General features: G+C 40.6%; 1 protein-coding gene across 1 annotated transcript in view; it reads right to left on the minus strand.

The window, feature by feature from the left end:
* USP34 (ubiquitin specific peptidase 34) overlaps positions 1–18,959 on the minus strand; it is a 148,354-nt gene that overhangs the window by 31,880 nt on the left and 97,515 nt on the right. The window contains exons 39-51 of the mRNA XM_032216880.1: positions 18,737–18,841; positions 16,292–16,347; positions 16,073–16,193; positions 14,862–15,045; positions 12,688–12,851; positions 11,697–11,762; positions 10,016–10,162; positions 9,873–9,929; positions 9,649–9,726; positions 9,024–9,118; positions 8,693–8,865; positions 890–1,043; positions 450–528 (exon numbers count right to left, since the gene is read on the minus strand). Of these exons, the coding sequence (XP_032072771.1) occupies positions 450–528; positions 890–1,043; positions 8,693–8,865; positions 9,024–9,118; positions 9,649–9,726; positions 9,873–9,929; positions 10,016–10,162; positions 11,697–11,762; positions 12,688–12,851; positions 14,862–15,045; positions 16,073–16,193; positions 16,292–16,347; positions 18,737–18,841 (1,479 nt within the window). The remainder of the gene's footprint in view (positions 1–449; positions 529–889; positions 1,044–8,692; positions 8,866–9,023; positions 9,119–9,648; positions 9,727–9,872; positions 9,930–10,015; positions 10,163–11,696; positions 11,763–12,687; positions 12,852–14,861; positions 15,046–16,072; positions 16,194–16,291; positions 16,348–18,736; positions 18,842–18,959) is intronic.

The raw sequence follows: 18,959 nt of genomic DNA on the forward strand, positions 1-18,959 counted from the left end.
CTACAATTTAGTACTGAATAGTATGATAATTGTCTCTTATGTAAGACAGTCTTATGCATACAATTATAATTACAAGTTGTTGTTGCAACAGTAATATATGGAAATGTAATGAACTGAATAATATATAATTATCTATTATTAAAATCAATGAATAGATGAATATATTTTAAGTGTGTATTGGAACCTCACTTCCATAGTCTTTGATCAAGAATGTTTTGAAAGCTTCATTGCATCCTACTTGGTTTTTTTTTTTAATTTGCAACTTTTTTTAAAAAAAATCCTTTTTTCTTTTGTCCTCCAGGATGGCATCTTATTGTCAAGTCAGAGGCTTTCTGAGCTAGTTCCTGATTGTAGTGGATTAAATATGCAATGAAATAGCAAGATGAGGTAACATTAACAGGGCCTGCAACGTGTTCCTTTTAAATAGTAATAAAAATATTACAACTCACTGTCATTTCTCCACCAAAACATTCAGAAGCCAACTGAGCAGAATCAAATGGCTTTACTTCAGCATCATTGAAAAGATACCTAGACAATGCAAAACATTGGGAATTAGGTGGATTCATACAAGACTAAAATATTCACTCCACTGAAGATAAATGAAGGTGAAATTCAGTGAAATTCTTAAGTTTACTATAATATACAAGTAACAAAATTCAAGCAAAGTAAGTACAATCCTATCTACTAGTAAGATGAAATTATCAGCCATTGCTATTAAAGCTGGACAGAATAATGCCTGAAATTTAATGAAGTAATGTCGGTGACTAATTTTGCAAAGACACAGCAAGTTTATCCAGCAACTAAAACAAACCTTTCATTTTCTGAGATACAACAATTGACAAATTATACTCTACCATTAATAAAGTATTACTAAACATTCATAACTTACCACTTGTTGTTTTTGTAAGCATGAGGATTAATAATATCTCGGATAAAGCTGTAGTAATGCCCCCCATCAGCAGTTCCTGTATGGACAGTTACACCTATCAAATCATACTCATAACTCTTGGTCTCCTTTGAACTACTGCCATCGTCCTTAAAACCTAAAATAATATATTACAAACTTAGTATCTTTTATCTCCCAGATATGACTTATCACTTTAACTTATCTTATTTCTGGGATAATAGGAATAGTGTCACAGGAAGCAGATACCCACCAATTTGTATTTTCTAAAAAAATAAAAAATAAAAAGCCTTTAGACCTATTAGCAACTAAGGTGTTCTTCAAGCCTGACATGTGGTGCTTTACATTGCAATATGTTTGTTTCCCATTTACTGATTTTAATTTAAAAATCAAAAAATAAAATAAAATCAGATAAATCTAGTAGACAACAAGGGAGAAAACAAAACAAAACAAAACAACAATATTGCCTCTAGGGACCCAGGCCTTGGGTTATTTAGCAAGATACCAACAAGCAGAATACATCCCCTTCCTTACAAATAATATTTGGCATGATATGTACAGATCTAAAGAATCCCCATTTTGCAGCATGGGAAAATAAAAGGAAGCTCCCCAGGCTCAGAACCTTTAGAAAGGTTCATAATTCATTCCTTCAATTGAGGAAGGGATCCCTCTTCATTATCAGTACTAACAGCTGAAAGAACATGTATGAATGTATAATAGCTCTATCATTGTTAGAACATGTGGGAAATAAAGAGGCTTTCAAAAATCTGCTTTGTGGTTTAGTACAGGGCTCATAATTCTCTCTTCTGGCTGCTGTTTTCATCGCTCTCTGTTGCTGCTAAAGTATAGTGGCAACAGCAACTGCTGATGGTCAAAGCCCTGTGAGGATTAGGCATCTCTGAGATATAATTGCTAATACTAATTAGTAATCTTTCACTGAACAGGTACACATCAACAACAGTATCAGCAGGGAAGGAGCAAAGTTGCAGGAATATGATAAAAACTGCTGGCTATACTGCTGGAATGGAAGTGCTTGCATTCCATACAGGTAGTCCTTGATTTACTATCAGAATTGAACCTGGAATTACTTTTAATTCATTGTGGTCATTTAGTGAAGCACCCACGTAACAATCTCACCCAATGACTTCAATCTTGACTCTCCCTATTGCAGTTGTTAAGTGGGATGTGGGATGCCACAGGATGTGGGGGAGGCTCAGTGCAGATTTAGGCCCAAAATGCAGCACCTTCCCACTTCACATGTGATCTGACTGGGCCTCCCAAGGCTTTCCCTATACGTGAGGCACTTCTTGCACAGATTCCGTCCCTTTGGATTTTATAGGCCGTGCACCTGCTCCTAGCTGGCCTTGTCCCAAAGTTCTCAGGCCTGCTTCCCATCCTCTGTAAGACACATCGCCCAAAGGAAGCCTCCGCTGAGGCATACATGTCCACTTTGTAATGACGGATGAAGGGCAATGGTGATGACCAGGTCGCCGCCATACATATGTCCTCCACCGAGGCCTGTGTTACTCATACTGCCGTGGTGGCCGCACACCTAGTGGAATGGGAAGTGATGCGCCTGGGTGCCGGTCGAGATTGGGATGCATATCATACACACTTTCAACCAGCGCCCAATGGTGTTTGAGGACACCTTCTGTCGCATGGATGCCAGCTGGATAGACACAAAAAAGTGCCTCTGATCTTCTGAATGACGCCGTGCACTTCACATAGCGACGGAGGACCCTGCGAACTTCGAGATGGTACCACTTCCGTTCCTGAGGGTCTGACGGATTGGGACAAAAGTCTGGGAGAATAAGTTCTTGCGCCCTGTGAAACAATGAGTTAATTTTTGGCAGGAATGCCAGGTCCAATCACAAGATGACTCTGTCTTGATGGAATATACAGAGATCCTCCTGTACTGAAAGTGCCGCCAGTTCCAAGACTCTTCTAGTGGATGCAATCGCCACTAAAAAGATGGTTTTGAGGGTCAACAATCTAAGACTGACGGTATGGATGGACTCGAAAGGCTCAGCCGTGAGAGCTCTAAGTACTAGGGGCAAATCCCATGTAGGGTAACGGTGGACTACTGGTGGTTTGAGGTTAGATGCGCCCTTCAGGAAGGACTGGACCCTCGGATGGCAAGTGAGGGAATGGCCCTGGGCACCACCAACCACAGTCGATAATGCCGCAATCTGTCTACACAGAGTGCTGGGCATTAGCCCTTTGTCCAAACCCGATTGTAAAAAGTCTAAAAGCCATGGAATGGAAGCCTTAAGTGGGTCCATGGATACAACCCGGCACCACCTGCGGAAGGCCTGCCAGGTAGCCTCATAAATCCGTGTTGTGGATGGACGGCGAGCAACTTGGATCGTGGTGATGACCTTGTCAGAGAAGTGCTGATGCATCAAGATCGCCTGCTCACGTGCCACACGGCTAATTATAGTAGCTGAGGGTTCGGATGGATGAGAACCCCCTGCAAGAGAGTTATCCGGTCGTCTGGGATACTCCACGGTCGGACAATTGAAAGATGGACCAGGTCAGCGTACCAAGAGCGTCTGGGCCACATTGGCGCGACCAGAACTTCCGCCTGCTCCAACAGAATCTTCTGGATGACCAGCGGTACGAGGGGGAGAGGTAGGAAGATGTATAGGAGACCCTCCAGCCAGGGGCTGCAAAGGGCGTCAGTGCCTTCCGCTTCCGGAACATAATACCTGGTGAAGAACCTAGACAGGTGTGCATTGTGCAGTTGAGCAAAGAGATCCATTTGGGGCCGGCCGAAGCGGTGAAACAGTTCCTGGAATAGAGTTGGATGGAGCTGCCACTCCATCTGGTCTATTGTGGTTCTGCTCAGCCAATCCACCTGTACATTGGCTGTGCCCGAAATGTGCTCTGCCCGAAGTGATAACAGGTGTGTCTCCGCCCAATGGTGAAGACATTCCACTTCCAGCATCAAGGCCCGGGACCTAGTAGTTCCCTGGCGGCTGATATGCGCCTTGGAAGCTACATTGTCCGTGAAAACCAACAGGTGGTTGGTCGTCACCAGGTCTCGAAAGTCACGGAGAGCTAGGCAGATCACTCGAAGCTCTAGCCAGTTGATGCTGTTCCGCAATTCCTGGGCACTCCAGCGACCCTGTGTCACTCGCCCAGGGCATGGGCTCCCTATCCGAATAGACTTGCGTCTGTTGTCACTACAACGTGGTATTGGAAATGGTGCCTCGCAAACTAGAATTGCAAGAACCTTCGATGTGATGGATGTATTGGCACATAGAGGTATGCCTCCTTGATATCCATAGAGGTTAGTAGGTCGCCCTTCCGGATGCAGGACAGAATGCTCTTGAGTGATTGCATTTTGAACCTCTGGTATTTCAGGTAGAGACTGAGCCATTTCAAGTCTAGGATGGCTTGCCATCCTCCCTAGCTTTTGGGGACCAAGAAGAGGATAGAGTAGAACCCTAGCCTTTCCTGCCCGAGGTACCCTTTCTGTTGTGGCCCAGCAGGAGCCATTGGAGCTGCAAACAGACTCCGCCAGTGAGGGGCCTTATGAGTCTGCTCTGGAAGAGTTGGAGGACCCTGGACAGGGTTCCGACTCTGAGCAGGGCGCAGAGAGGCTGGTTGGCCACCAGGAGGCGCCTGAGGCATGGAGCAGCGGTGAGAGCCGAAGAGAGTGTGCTCATGATGTCATGCCTTAGAGTAGTGATGAGGAGACAAGGGAGGTGGTCCTGGATGCCCGGCAACGCAGATCGATGTAGAGAGCAGCAGCTACGCAGTTACAAAAGATAATTGGACCCAGGTGATTGTAATTAGGCTCCTCTCAAGATTGTATTTAAAGAGAGACTGGGAGGACCCTGGTTTTGTAGGATTCAACTTCATTTGTAACGCTGGAGAAGCTGTTATCTGTCTCTGTCAAAGTCTTGAGTTGCTGCCAAGGTTCTTATCTGTTTGTTTATGCTTGAGCTTTCAGCCACCGAAGTTTATGTTTCCTGGTAATTAAAGTGCTGTGAAATTCCAGTTACGCTTGTCTCGGCATTTGTTATTGGACGGAGGAGGGGGTCAGAACACCTTTCTATAGCATTTATGGAAATCAGATGGTCGATTTCGGAGTATATCGGGCGTTTCTTTACCTGGTACCTTGGTACGGGACACCCGATGAAACGCCTCGGGGGGATAGTGAGAAATTCCAGAGTGAGGCCCATCCTCACAGTCTGAAGTGCCCACACGTCCGAGGTGGTTTCTGCCCATTGGAAGGCGAAAGATGTGAGACGCCCGCCAATAGGCCCCACCTTGTATGAGTCATCAGTACCTGCGAAAGGACCGGTTACTGTTCCCACAAAATGGCCGCCGGGCCTGCTGTTGTTGGCCCCTGTCCCTGGTACCAGGGCGGTCCTGATTTCTGTCCTCTGGATGGGTAAACGGCCTGGAATAGGGAGGAACATATGGGGCAGGGTTGTACCCGGAGTGTCTGGCCCGAAAGGGTGTCTTCTATGATATGGTTGTTGTCTCCTGTCCCTGCGTCTGGTGGTTGAAGAAAGCACTTTGCTTTTCTCTCTATTTTCAATTAAGATAGGATCCAATGCAGCCCCAAACAGAGGGCCTCCCTTGAAAGGGGTAGAAGCAAGACGCCATTTGGAGCGTAAATCAGCTTGCCAATGGTGAAGCCAGAGGAGTTGGCGGGATGCCACATTGGATGTTACCATGTGGGACGCAAACTTGGAAGCGTTGAGTGTAGCATCTGAAGAGAACTCTAGCGCTGCCAGCACTTTATTTACATCCTGGTTGGAGGTCCTCAGGGGGAAGCCTAGACTGCAGCAACCAAACCAACGAAGTTCTATTAAGGAAAGAAGCTGCTGTGGCAGCATGTAATGCCCAGGCAGCCGTCTGGTGCGTTTTACGGATGACCAGTTCGGCCCTGCGGTCCTCGGCCTTAAGACCTTCCGAAATCTCAGAAGGGATCAAGGCAGGAGAGGCCAAAGCCGCTACAGGGGGATCCACAGTAGGGAACTGAAGGAGTTCATCCAACTCAGCCGTGGAAGCATAGAGCTTCCTGTCACCATTACTGGGGGGGGGGGGGGGGGGGGGGGGGAGACAGCCGTCGGTTGGGACCACTGTTTCTGAATGACGTCCAGAAACAGCTTCGGGACAGGTATGACTTCCTGTTTCTGCACTTGTTCTGCGAAAAAGCGGTCAGTGGAATCAAGGGCCACGGCCATACTGGCTTGAGTGGTGGCGCCACCCATCTTGGTAGTTGCCTTAGCTTTGTACAAAAGCAATTTAAAAAAGGCGGGCTGGAATAAGCCAGAGAAGGCCGGTGTATCTTGCACCGGACTGTCGTCATCCGACAATTCCAGGGCAGCAACGTCCTCCTCCTCACCTAGGATAGAGCCTTCGCTGTATGCTGAAGGTGATGAAGGAAGATCAGTCTGAGAAATAGATAGATCTCTGGCAATGCTGACAGGAATAGGGGGCTGGCCCTGCGCTGCAACTCTGCATCCATCCCTTGGGAAATGGTTGCAGAAATCATGCTATGAAGTTCTGGGGGGCAAATTAAATTTGGGCCCATCCCTGGCCCTGAGGCCTGCAGCCATGGGTGTGAACGTGGCCATGGGCTCTGATTGTGGGGATGCCTGACTCGTGGTCGGGCCCACTGCAGACAGATCTTGGGTAGATAGGGGCCCCAAATCTCCCTCGTCTGCACCCCTGCCCAGTGGTGTGGGAACATCGGGGGACCAGCCCTGGATTCCCACTGGAGGAATCGAGGGAAATGGCATTCGGCCACTAAAGTAGGAGGGGACCTAGTTGTGGGCCCAGGAGGCCCGATGACTTGGCCTTCTCTTTGTCCTTGGCAGCTCTATCCAGGGCTGCAGATGGTGTGCGCAATTTATGTTTAGAAGCCCTAGTGGTGGCCATACCCACCCTGGTGCTGAGCCCAGCGGCTTCACAGTGCAGTGGGAAAGAGCTGGAAGCTCCATCGCTGCCTCCAGAAACAGAATGATTGGCCATAGTAATGCACGGGGGGGAGCGGGAGAGTGTTGAAAGGCTCAAGTTCACTTCTGAAACCAGGGCAAACCTCTGATAAATTGGTGAGCTGACTCATTACGGTGCTAAATAATGGCTGCGAACTGACCTCTGCAGCACAATAACTCTCTCCGTACTCAATCGCAGTTGAGCACGAAAGGCAAACTCCACCCCTTTCTGTTGCTGATTTGGCGCAAAGGCACTAATGGCTCAAATGGCTGGTGCCAGCTACTGCGTCGGTGCGAAATTCAAAAGTGCATCCCAAAAATGGCTGCCGTCTTTCACTGTCCAGAGGGGAGGGTGCGGAACGCCAGCAGCAGAAATGGCGCGGCTGACTCACCCGGAACCGCGCGGCGGCAAGGCTCCCAAAGAGCTGGAAACCGCGACCCACGCCTGACAATTGTGCCCGCTGGAGGCAATGTTGCGCTGTCTTTCTCAGCGGCAAGAGAAGGGGAGGCTGTACCAGCAGGTTGTTGAGACCCACACTGACACGAGAGCGGCGAACCAACTCTCACCACGGCTGCTTATCAGGGAAGAGAGCGGCGAACCGACCCTCTACTGATTAGACCCGTTCAGGCGCCCGGCAAGTAAGTCTCCTGGCGAACGTTCCTGCGGCCGCTAGAGTCGCAAGGAACTGCAAGTTCTATAATTTTAAGGAAATGAACACGTAATCAAACGTGTACCAAAAAGAGAAAAAACCAAGTCAAATGAGCTAATTTTGTCTATTATCCTAGAGGAGAAAAATTTTGTGTCTCTTTAAGGCTGGACTGAGCTAAAAAAACTGAACTTTCCCAGTCAGAGGAGGCATGGTCAACAATTACATAACTCAGTCTCTAGGCTAATGGACAAAGTTAACCCATGCTTGGATTCCCCAAGCAGCGCACAGGAGAACTGTGCCCTTCTGAAAAGTTACTTGATTGGCACAATAATTGGGTGCTCTTTCAGAAATTCAATTTTTGGAAGAAATAAGAGGAGCAAATGGATATCCAACTTTTCATCACATAATGGTGGGGATGCTGCAATGGCTGTAACTTCAGGTAGGTTTCTTAAGTCTATTTGTTCAGCACCATTGTAATTTCAAATGGTCAATGAAACAACAGTCATAAGTCGAGGACTATAGCAACATGGCGTAACTGATAATGAAAATGAGTATACAAACAAATATAAACCAATAACTTTACCAGAAATGTTTGAATGTATACTTCAGTTGCAGTGGCTTCAAACTGCACCCTAATCCTGAAACAGTGATGAGATTTCAGGCTGAATGACCTCCTTTCATTCTGTCATTTCACCAGGAGCTGTGGCTGGCATTTTCAGAGGCAGAGTAAGACCTACCAATATTCTACACTATAACCCCGCCTTTCCAGTCAATCTCCCCCTCTCCCAATGGAAAATAAAGCATTTCACTTGGGAGAGTGGAAAGCAACGAATAACAAACGGCAAAGGTCTAAGGGCTTTCTTGAGGAAAATAATGGCATCCATGTCATTTTGAAAATATAATGTTACTTTCACTGATGCCCTCTAGCCTCTGCTACTCATTTCTCCAGATGTGACTTTTTCCCATAAAAGCGGGGAGGGAAGGAGGGAGGGAGATCGTGACCTACTGAAGTTTCCAATATCTATGTCAAAATCTCAGAAAACACCAGCTTTTAAAAAATCAATACTTCTGCTTGCCCCTCCATGACAACTGCCCAATGTTATTCAAAAATGTCATGCAAATTGGTTAAAATGGTCAACAGATTTAGTAGGAAAAACTTGAAGATGAATAAAATCAAATACCTTCTTTTCTGTCATTTTTTCCCATGAGAAAATCTTCAGTATAAGGGGTCATATCCAAACGTAAAGGAAATGAGAAGTGTGTGTTGACCTTTTCCTTCATCATAGTAACCATGTTAAAAGTGTATCTCATTGTATTAAAGCTTAAGATTCGAGGTAATTTCTTAAAACATGCCCTAGAACCAGAAGAAAATATTCATTCTTTAATGCCTTACACTACTTTCAAAATATCATATGTTTAGAGTATAAGTATACAGTATTTAAATACATGATGTATTTAATGTTTAGTAAATTAAGCCAGAATAAATTCAAAGCTTTCTTCCTCCGATTTTACCTTTTTTCGGCCCGTACTTTCTTCCCGCAGTGTGAACAAGTATACATGTTATCACCTTCTAGGGTATCTTTAATAGTAACTTCATCAAGAGATTCCTATATATAATACACAAGGAAAGTTCATTTAAAGTAAAGGAATTTACAATAACAATGCATAATTAAAATTTATTCTTAAATAGGTGTTTACAAAAATGCTATTAAATAATTAATTTAAGAAGCCAAACATGAAGTTTCTAGTGGTAAAAAATATCATAAAGCTACTGCCACAAACATATACAACTAAGTCTGCCACTGCTATGCGCCCCCCCCACAAAAGCAAATTCAGACACAATTTGAAACTTGAGAGTAGTTGAAAGTAGAGAAGAAAAATTACTACTTGAAATTTTAAGGTGCTTTGGCCTTCATCATTGACAATACTGGCCTAAATGATACAACAATCTGATTCAGAAGAAAATAACATTTTGTGTTCCCAGGTGCTAGAAAGAGCTTTCAGAGATTTTGGAGGCATTGCCATTCAAAATAAGCAATACCATTAAATAGCATGACAATTTAATTTGATATAATGCTAGTTAGGAGATCTCAAATAGCCAAGAGATCTGCAATGATATTGCTATGGTTTTACTTACATAAATATTCTTCATATCTGCTACTTGACATCTTACTGTATAGAATTCTTCAGCAGTTTGGCTAACATGTTCACAGTCCTAAATAATAATAATCATAACATATCAAACCAACAGTATCAATAGGAATCTGAAAATATAAAGCCAATACTTGCACTCCCACCTGCCTCCTAAAAAAAACAACCCCTAATTGAAGTGAACAATGGACAGTAAAAGTATGAACTCACCAGAGAAACAACATTGTTTGTGATAACACCTCCAAACAAGCTTTTCACAGTATTCTTCTGTGGATGAATGAATGAATGAATTTCAGTCAAAATAGGGAGAATTGTTTCAAGCACATTAAAAAAAAATATTTCTTTAGACTTACCAATTCTGGAGACATTTCCTCAATTTTTGTTATAAGATCTGTAAAAAATTCTGTCATGTCCTTTTGTTCACCAGTATTTAGTGGCTGTTTATCCATGGTGTAGGTTTTGCAGAATGGCCTTGGATTATATGCTTTGCATTCACTTTCCTTTGTTTAAAGACAGGAAAACAAGCAATTAATTGTTAAGAACATACAACAGGTGGTTCATGTGTTTGTCAAAAGTTGTTTGTATGGCTAAGTCTGCTTATGAACTGCTCTGATCTGTATCCTTTTGTTTGCCATAGGAATAAAATGAAGTAGGAAGTTCAGTCTGTAGTCTGTTTGGTAAGGTAATTAGGATACTAACATAGTTCAGCTCATAATAATCATAGCCCAAGAAATGCTCTTGGCTTATAGTTTTGCCATGTGGAAGACCAATCAGCTACAGACAGAATGGAGTATTCTAATAGCTTAGCAACTTCTACTGATAGTGGAATCAATGTGAGAAATTGAAAACCATGCACCCAGTATACTTGTTTGCTTATGAGAATCTTTATAGGATAATATCTAATATAGCCATTCCTCTGAGGATTTTGCAACCTTTTCTTTTCCTACAAGCCTATTTCTTCTCTCTCCTTCCCTTATTTTTTTTTCATTCGCTTTTCCTTTTCTTCCTCTTTGCCTTGCACAGAGAGTCCTTCCGCCCTACTTTGCCTAGCAGTAAGATCTTGCTCACAGCCTTTCCTTCTCCTTGCTCAGCAAAGACTCTCAAAGAACCTTCCTTTAATCTCCTTCCCAGTGCCAAGATTCTAGCCCATCTTCACTGACAAGCATTTACCTCAAAACATCCCAGATATTGGGAGTCTCAGAAGCAGAACCTGCTACAGAGCATAACAGTGAGCACAGGTCCTTGGGCAACAGTCCTGAACAGTGCAAGAGGCCAGGGAGTGCCAACTATTTAGCCTACCAACCAAGCCCAACTATGGCTTGAGATACACTGGGCCTGGCTGAACTGAAAGAAGCTGCTAGGCCACCAGCACTGTTTCTCTTCCTGGAGTGTTCAATGCAGCACTCAACACTTGGGTTTTAATAGACAGTATTTCAGCTCCTGCGAAATATTGTTGTGGGTTCCAAGTGTGAACCTCTTTTAAGAGCACAGTTCTCTCTCCTTGAGTCTGCATATACCACACACAATATGCACAACTGGCTTTTTCTCAATGTTTATGCTGCAATACCAATGGTTGCCTCCATATGGGGGGAAAAGGGGATCTTCCATTACTGGGAAAAGAGACAATTATACAAGTATTCTGCATCCATAAAGGTATAGGGAAAATCAAAAACAATTGCCGTGGGCCATTCAAATTCTGTAATTTCAGTCCAACAAGGTTTAACTTTAATTTTCATTCTTTATTTCTTTCTTTTTCTGCCTTGCAAGAGAGAACTTGTGTAAAGAAAATAAAAACCAACAAAAGAGTCCAGATATGAGCATCTGTAAACAATCAATCTGGAAGCAAAGGTGGATGGAGGGTTCCAGTCCTGCCCATTTTTTTCAAAGATCTGCCAAACAGTGAGCATAAGGGAGAGCTCACTGATGCTAGGATTACAGAAAGTCAATAAAAAGATTTAAATACTAAGAAATTAAAATATTTTATTTGGTATGTTATCGTAAGGATATATCTTTGAAAAGATTTTTAAAACTTACCATTAAATGCGTGAACATTTTCTGAAGTTCTAAAAGAGTAGTCTTGTGTTTCATGTCCTCAGAATACTTAAAAAAATAATACATGAAGGAAAAGGTTGAAATGGAAAGAAAACACATAAATTGGTTTTGTGAAGTTAGTAAACAGCAATTAAAAAAATCTTTTTATACAATTTTTAAAAAAATTACAGCATTTTACAAGAAACCTTCTTAAAACCAATCTAGAAAGTGTATTTATTTATTTAACTAAATTTATAGAGGGCCAAACTCACTGTCAGTGACTCCGGGCAGTTTACAAGATAAAACGTCAATAAAAATAAGCAATAACCCTATTGTGACAATAATCCCTCTTGATGACAATAATCAGACAAGTCACTTGATGGGCTCTGTATTACTCTGGAGTCCCCAGGCCAATTGGCAGAACCATCTCTTCAGGGCCTTCTTTAAAGTTTTTTTTTTAAAGTTTTCAAAACTTTTAAAGTGTAAAACTTATGATATAGCTTTCCACTTAATTTATAATAAAACACAATTAGGAGATTTAGGTTTTATTTAAGCTGGAAACTAAGAGTATCAATGAAATTAAAAAGTAAAAACTGGAATTAAAAATGTGAATTTTTCTTTTGTTGAAAGAACAAGTATGATATCTATTTTCATAAAATATGCTCCTATTTTTATTTTTGCTTCCATATACTAACACTGGAATGAGCACCATTCTGACAGTACTGTGTTCAAATGATCTAATTTTAAAATGGGGACATATGTGAACATAAAATCGTATCTTACTATATGTTAGGTTTTGTATGTTTATCTAACCTACAATTTTTTTTCAGGTAGACTCTGACAGCTTTAACAGAATCTATTTTATCAGGGGATGGCTATTTTGCAGGAAAAGCTTTGCTTAAAACTGTCATTCATTCAGTAAACTGACTTTTACTGACTTTATAGTGATATTAATTGAAATATTAAAATACATATCAAGTTAAAAGTTAAATACCTTTGCAGTAAAAATGGCTTGTCTGGCTTCTGGAATCATATATAATTGTTGAATAGTCGATGCCAAGTAACAAGTCGCCCCAAGGTTGGTTAAACCCACAAACCTGCATTCAGCTCTAACATCATCATGTGGCCAATAATCCCATTTATAAGGTGCATGAGAAGCTGAAATTGTGACATTAAGATAATTTTATTTCTGAGTACCTGTTAACATCATTAATTATTTAATCTTCTGGGTGAATAATACCAGCAACTAATTGAGTGTCTATTTTCTCTTCCCAGGCCCTACATTTTGTCATGTTCTCATGAAAGTGTCTCCTTTTTCTTTGAAGGGATCATGAGTAAACCACTCATATGTTACCTCTGGAACCCAGGTTCTATCTCAAAAGCAATAAGGGAGAGTATCTTAAAAAAGAGAACTAAAGTCTGCTTGTTTCTTAAAGGAAAAATACTTAAAAAAAAAAAAAAGAAGAAGCTAATTTATGTCTGAAGCAAAAAGTGTAGTGGTTGAAAGATATGTTACAGTTTTGGCATTTTCTTTTCTGCATTACTGTCAATTAAACACTTTGAAATCCTATTTTTAATTTGCACTTAAGTATGGTATACTTTTCTCTTTAGGCTCCCCTTGCTCAAAAGATATTATACTAATCAAAATAAACTTTAGGCATCCATTTAGTTTTGCGTTTATAATGTTGTGTTTCATTTCGTATTGATATTCCTGAGTTATTTAAGTTTTGGTTCATAAAACCTTTTAAACATTTCCTTATATCAGTTAATATTTTGATTTTACTGGCAGGAATGTAACTATATTACAAAAAATATCTTCAAGATTGGCTTAGTAATACAAATCTCCTTCACAAATGTTGCACCCAGCAATCATGGATACAGCTGGGATGCAGACATACTGATTTAGTTCATTTCTCTTTTGTTTTCTACATCAGCGTTCCCCAGCGTTTCCGGGTTGGTGGCCCAGCGCAGAGGGGGGTGGAGGTGGGGAGAGAGGGGATGGTTTTGTGTGAGGGGCAGGTGCGCACAGCTTCATTTGTGTGAATGAATGGGACTGTGAGCACTGGTGCCCGGTGCTCACACGAGTGGGACTGTGTGCACTTGTCAGCCCACCACTCACGAAGCCAGTTGCAAATAGGCCATAGCCTAATAGTGGGCCGGGGCCCACAGCTGGTGGACTCCTGTTCTTCAGGACCATTTCTTACACATCCTTTATTTGACACAACTGGCTCACTTAACACTAATGGTATTCAGGTTCCCCCCCCACACACACACACAACAGTGCTGATTTATATTTTTCTACAACACTATTCCAAGATAGAAGAGAGCATTCACAATTTCTGTTTGAGCAGGGAAAACAATTGTTTTCTTTTCTGCCTAGAAGAATGAAAAGCATATCCGGAATATAATGCCTGTGTCCCAATACTTAGCGAGGAACCATTTGTTCATTTTGAGAGAAAAGAAAAATCTCATATTTGATCTGAATATAAACGATTTTTCTCTCTTCACTTGACACTAGGAAATGATAAAAGAATGATGCCCCAAGAGGAAACTTGATTAAATTAAAGTAGAACTCCTATCAGCTGTATTTCATTCAAGGTCCATAGTAACTCCTATCTCTTTAGAACATTCTTTTATACATCAGCTTCATATCAAAATAAAGCAACTTGAATGGAGAAAAACATATTTTATCCATTCAAAACTGAGCTCGTGATTCTGACATGTATTAAAGTGCATTGAAATATTTATGATGAATTAGACTTGCACATAAACATGAAACATAATAGCCAACAAAATGAACATCAATATTTTAATAAATGTGGTCAGAAAATCTTAGAGAAGACTTCTCATGATGGGGCAATAGATGGCAGTAACTTAATCATCTAAATATTCCTGGCTGCTGAAGTGCTTGCATATGCACTTTTTAATTAGGAATATTCAAGGATGGGTAAGCTTTCTGTTTTTATTTATTGATTAAATTTATAGGTTGCCCATCTCCTGATAGGTCTGATAGGGTTACTCTTTTTACAAGGATACAACAATATTTTAATGTATTTCTAAACCCAATCAACATCCTAACAAATTTTTTAACCTAAAGGAAAAATACAAAGAAATTGAAATTATCTGCCTACTCACATAATATTGAGAAATTTGAAAAAATATTCTTACACTGCATATGTTGTGCCATAACCCAGTTATGGAGGAGCCTGTAGTTTTCTACAGAACCTTTTACCATTTCTACCAGTAAGTCATAAGCAGCAGCCCTTGAAGAATGTGACTTGCATTTTGGTTGTTGACGATCTTTTAGACTTGGCAATAAGAACAGAAGGTTAAAAATATCTCTCAAGAATTCCTATAAAATAAGAGAAATATAAAAGCTTGACATCAAAATTTACTTGCTGGAATATTCTACACAGAACTTAATATTGCAATCTGAAGATTCACGGTGGGCAATTATTCCCCCCCCCCCTTTAACTAAGCTATTACATCATACAGTGTAAACAATTCAAGTCTGCCTCTAAAGGAGAAGAGGGAAAAGAAAAAAGGTTGTGAAAACTCATAGAAACTGAGTTTCTGAAATCTGAAACTGAAATGTGTTATTTAAATTTGCATACATATTTAACAATTAAAAATAAACTGACACAGAAACAAATATACACTACAAAACAATTAAAATCTAATTAAACTATTCAATTAGTGCTATGATAATTATATATTAACTAAAACATTTGACTAAATATAAAGATGGAAAGAAAGAAGGCTAATCACAACAACCTAATTTATTAATCCAATTAAGGTCCTGAAATTTACATTAAAAATAACAATCCTGAAATAAAGGAAAATTTGGGCACGGCCATAGGAAAGAGGAGCCCTAAGCTTCTACAGCTGCAAACAAATTATGTAATATCTTCATAAGTCTTTCATTTCCAGTGTCTTTGCACTCTAAATCTTGATCATATACAACCTCTGAATAATTCATAAAATCAAAATTATTGCATATTTCTCACATTCATTTGCCACTATGAATTATACACTGACAATTCAAGGATCTTGAGAAATTAATGCTGCTCTGAGAGGAATCAGTGTCATAATCACTGATTAATTAGGATTTTCAAAATTAACTATATGTACCTGAGGCTCAAACTATACTTATCATGGAAACTGCTGCCTTTGCTTCACAGTCAAGTATTTTTCTCCTAATACAAAGTTTACAGTATGTGATCTTTCAAACTGCAATTTTGAGTAGAAATATTAAAAAAGTAGTAGTAAGAAAACATTCACATATATCTTACAAAAGTATTCATACTTAAGGGAAAATGTAATAATAAGTATATACAAGATCAAGTACTACAATCCTGGTTTAGTTTTTTAGATCTTACCTGCCCCTCTCGGGAAAATTTAAAAGGTGGTTTATGTTTGATAACACTTGTTGCTAAACGTAGGAGACCTGTAAGGCCATCATCTTCAGTATTACCATCTTGATGATCAAGAATTTCTCTGCTGTAAAAGACAAAGAGAATTTTCTATTGTTAAATGATATTTCGATGGAAATCATTTAAACCAAATATTCTAAAGAAATTAACAAGATTAAATCTTACCTTCGAATACAATCAGCCAAATGTCTTGCTAAGGCATCTAAATCAAGTAAAGTTGTCTAAGTAAAAAGAAACAAAAAGAAGTTGTAAATGCAAAGCAATATTAAAAGATCTATTGCAATGAGAAAATATTTTGAATATATTTTAATAAGCAACATACTGTACGTAAATACAATCTGACTGGTGTTAGCTAATGCAGACTTCCAACCTTTGATTTTATGATCAAATGTTCTATGTATACTTGAATTATATGCCTTTACAGATAGTTCTCAATATGACCAGTATTTGGTTGTTAAGAGAAGCAGTTGTTAAGCAAAATATCCATGTGATTGCTTTGCTCAATGACTGCAATCCTGACACTACTGGATGCAATTGTTATATGATCCTTTTGGTTATTTTAGTTGATGGAATCCCAGGTAGAATATGAGGTGTCTGAGTTAGACAAGAGAGACCTTAGGACTGTGATGGCGAACCTGTGGCACACAGAACCCCTCTGTGGGCACGCCAGCCGTCACTCCTGCCCAGCTCCACCGTGCATGCGCACACATCTCCTGTTGGCCAGCTGGTCTTCAGAACTCTGCCATGCATGCACAGGGGGGCGGGGGCACATGCAGAGGATGTGCGTGTGCATGTGGGGGCACTTGCATTGCATTTGGGGGCCTTTTGCACCACCCCCGGACCCTGATTTGGCTTCCAGGTTGGTGCAGGAGGCCTTCTAGGCCGGGCGTGTGTGGCGGGGTCATGTGCGCATTGCATCAGCACATGACGACAAAAAGGTTAGCTATCACTGCCTTAAGAGGCTCCGTTCAGGAGCTGAAAATCATCCCTGCTGAAATCAAAGCAAGAGCCAAACTTCCAGCACTAGAGATACTCACACAGAGCCTGTGCTGGGCCTCCTATGACCTCTCCCATACCTATGACATAACTTGTGTTTATTACATTACATTACCACTGCTTCTCTAGTCTGGTGCATGTCAAAATCCAAATATGCAAAACCTCCACCCTGCTGAAACAAGTTTGCTAAGGTTCTCTCAGACAGTGCTTAGCTTCCTGACAGTTAAATCCATTAAGCAGATTCCTAGAGAAAGCAGATCTTCTCTTGGAATCTACTTCATAATTTTAACCTACAGGATCCCAAGCAAAAGCCAATATCCTCTAGGAACCTGCTTTGTGCTCCCTTGCTCCTCTAGAATCTGCACACAAATGGGAAGAAAGACTTTGTGCATGTGTAAAAGGGAGAGGAAGGGTGAGTTTGAGAATGGGAGAAAAGAGCAGAAAAAAGTGGGGGAAGAGGGAGGCAAACCAGCTGGAGTGCAAGAGAAAAAGAAAGGGGGGGGGGAGGAAGAGAAGGAAGCATGCTTTATCACTCTTGCTCCTCCTACTCAACAGGATAAAACAGTCAACCTCAATAACATTTTTTCCATTTAGCATTTCTTCCAGTTTGAAAATAAATGAACCAGGCAGATAACCATAAATTACATTTTCTTTTATTATTATAAAGTTTCATAATGGATTCACTTAAAAAAAAACATCAGTTCATCATTTTATCTATAAACGCTCTCCCTCCTCTTACTTAACAAGGGCAAACCAAAGGTTTTTTCCTTACCCTGCATGCCAGGCCAAAACCCAGCAAAAACAATTATACAGAGTAGGTATTTGCTGATGGTTTAATTGTACATACACATTATTCTGGTTGCAAAATTTAAAAAAATGTTGAGGATGTTACAAGGCATTTGAGTTTGTAAAAAATGAATACATACCCCAAAAGCCAACAAAGCGAATCAACCAATACTGCACAGTCTACACTTACATGATGGCAAAGGCATCAATACTTTTCTATGAAGTGCTATTGTGTATATAAACACAAGGACACTAAACATACATATTTTTATATTATCTTCCTACAAAGTAAAATGCCACACAACACATATGCAACATATGACCTCTTCCTGAAATTTGCCTGGAATAATCAGAAAATTCAAAACAAATCCACAATATTTTTTTTTCTAAAGTAGGGAGAAAAACAAAGTTTTGTTTCTTCTCAATGCAAAGTCAGCATATTCAAAATTACACTGTTTCTGAGATTGAAATATTGTGATGTAGAAATGTTTTAAATATTCCTTAAAAGTACTCACTTAGATTTGGTGGTTTACTGAGTGATAAATGGTTAATACAGCAGCATTATAGGGCAATGTATTATTTATTGTAAATCTGTTGTCAAACCATCTTTACAAAGTTACAGAAGTCCTGTTTTGCTAGGCTTGTGCCAGTTTGGCAAGTTGGATAGTCTCTAATACAGACTTAAAAATGGGAAAATACAACTTTAACCTAAGTGTTTTTCTGGTGAGACCGGTCTATCAGGGCAACCTGGTCTACCCAATTATGGGACGGAGTAAGCATAAACATAAATACAACACAAACCTTAAACATGAAATCAGTTATGCTTACCTGACTAGCATCTTTTACATGTATATTATCTATTAGTTTGCATAGCAACCAGAAATATTCTTTACAGCCAGGCTGTAAAATGGGTTCTTCTTCATAATCCTCAATCTGGAAAGGGGGGGGGGGGGAGAAGAGGGTTAGATTTTTTTTCCTTCCCCAACTTTGGTAAAGAAACTTGCTAATTCAAAAATAATAATCCTAAAACATTATAAGGAAAAGAATAAGA

This window comes from Thamnophis elegans, chromosome 4, assembly GCF_009769535.1.
Source record: "Thamnophis elegans isolate rThaEle1 chromosome 4, rThaEle1.pri, whole genome shotgun sequence".
Lineage (NCBI taxonomy): Eukaryota > Metazoa > Chordata > Lepidosauria > Squamata > Colubridae > Thamnophis > Thamnophis elegans.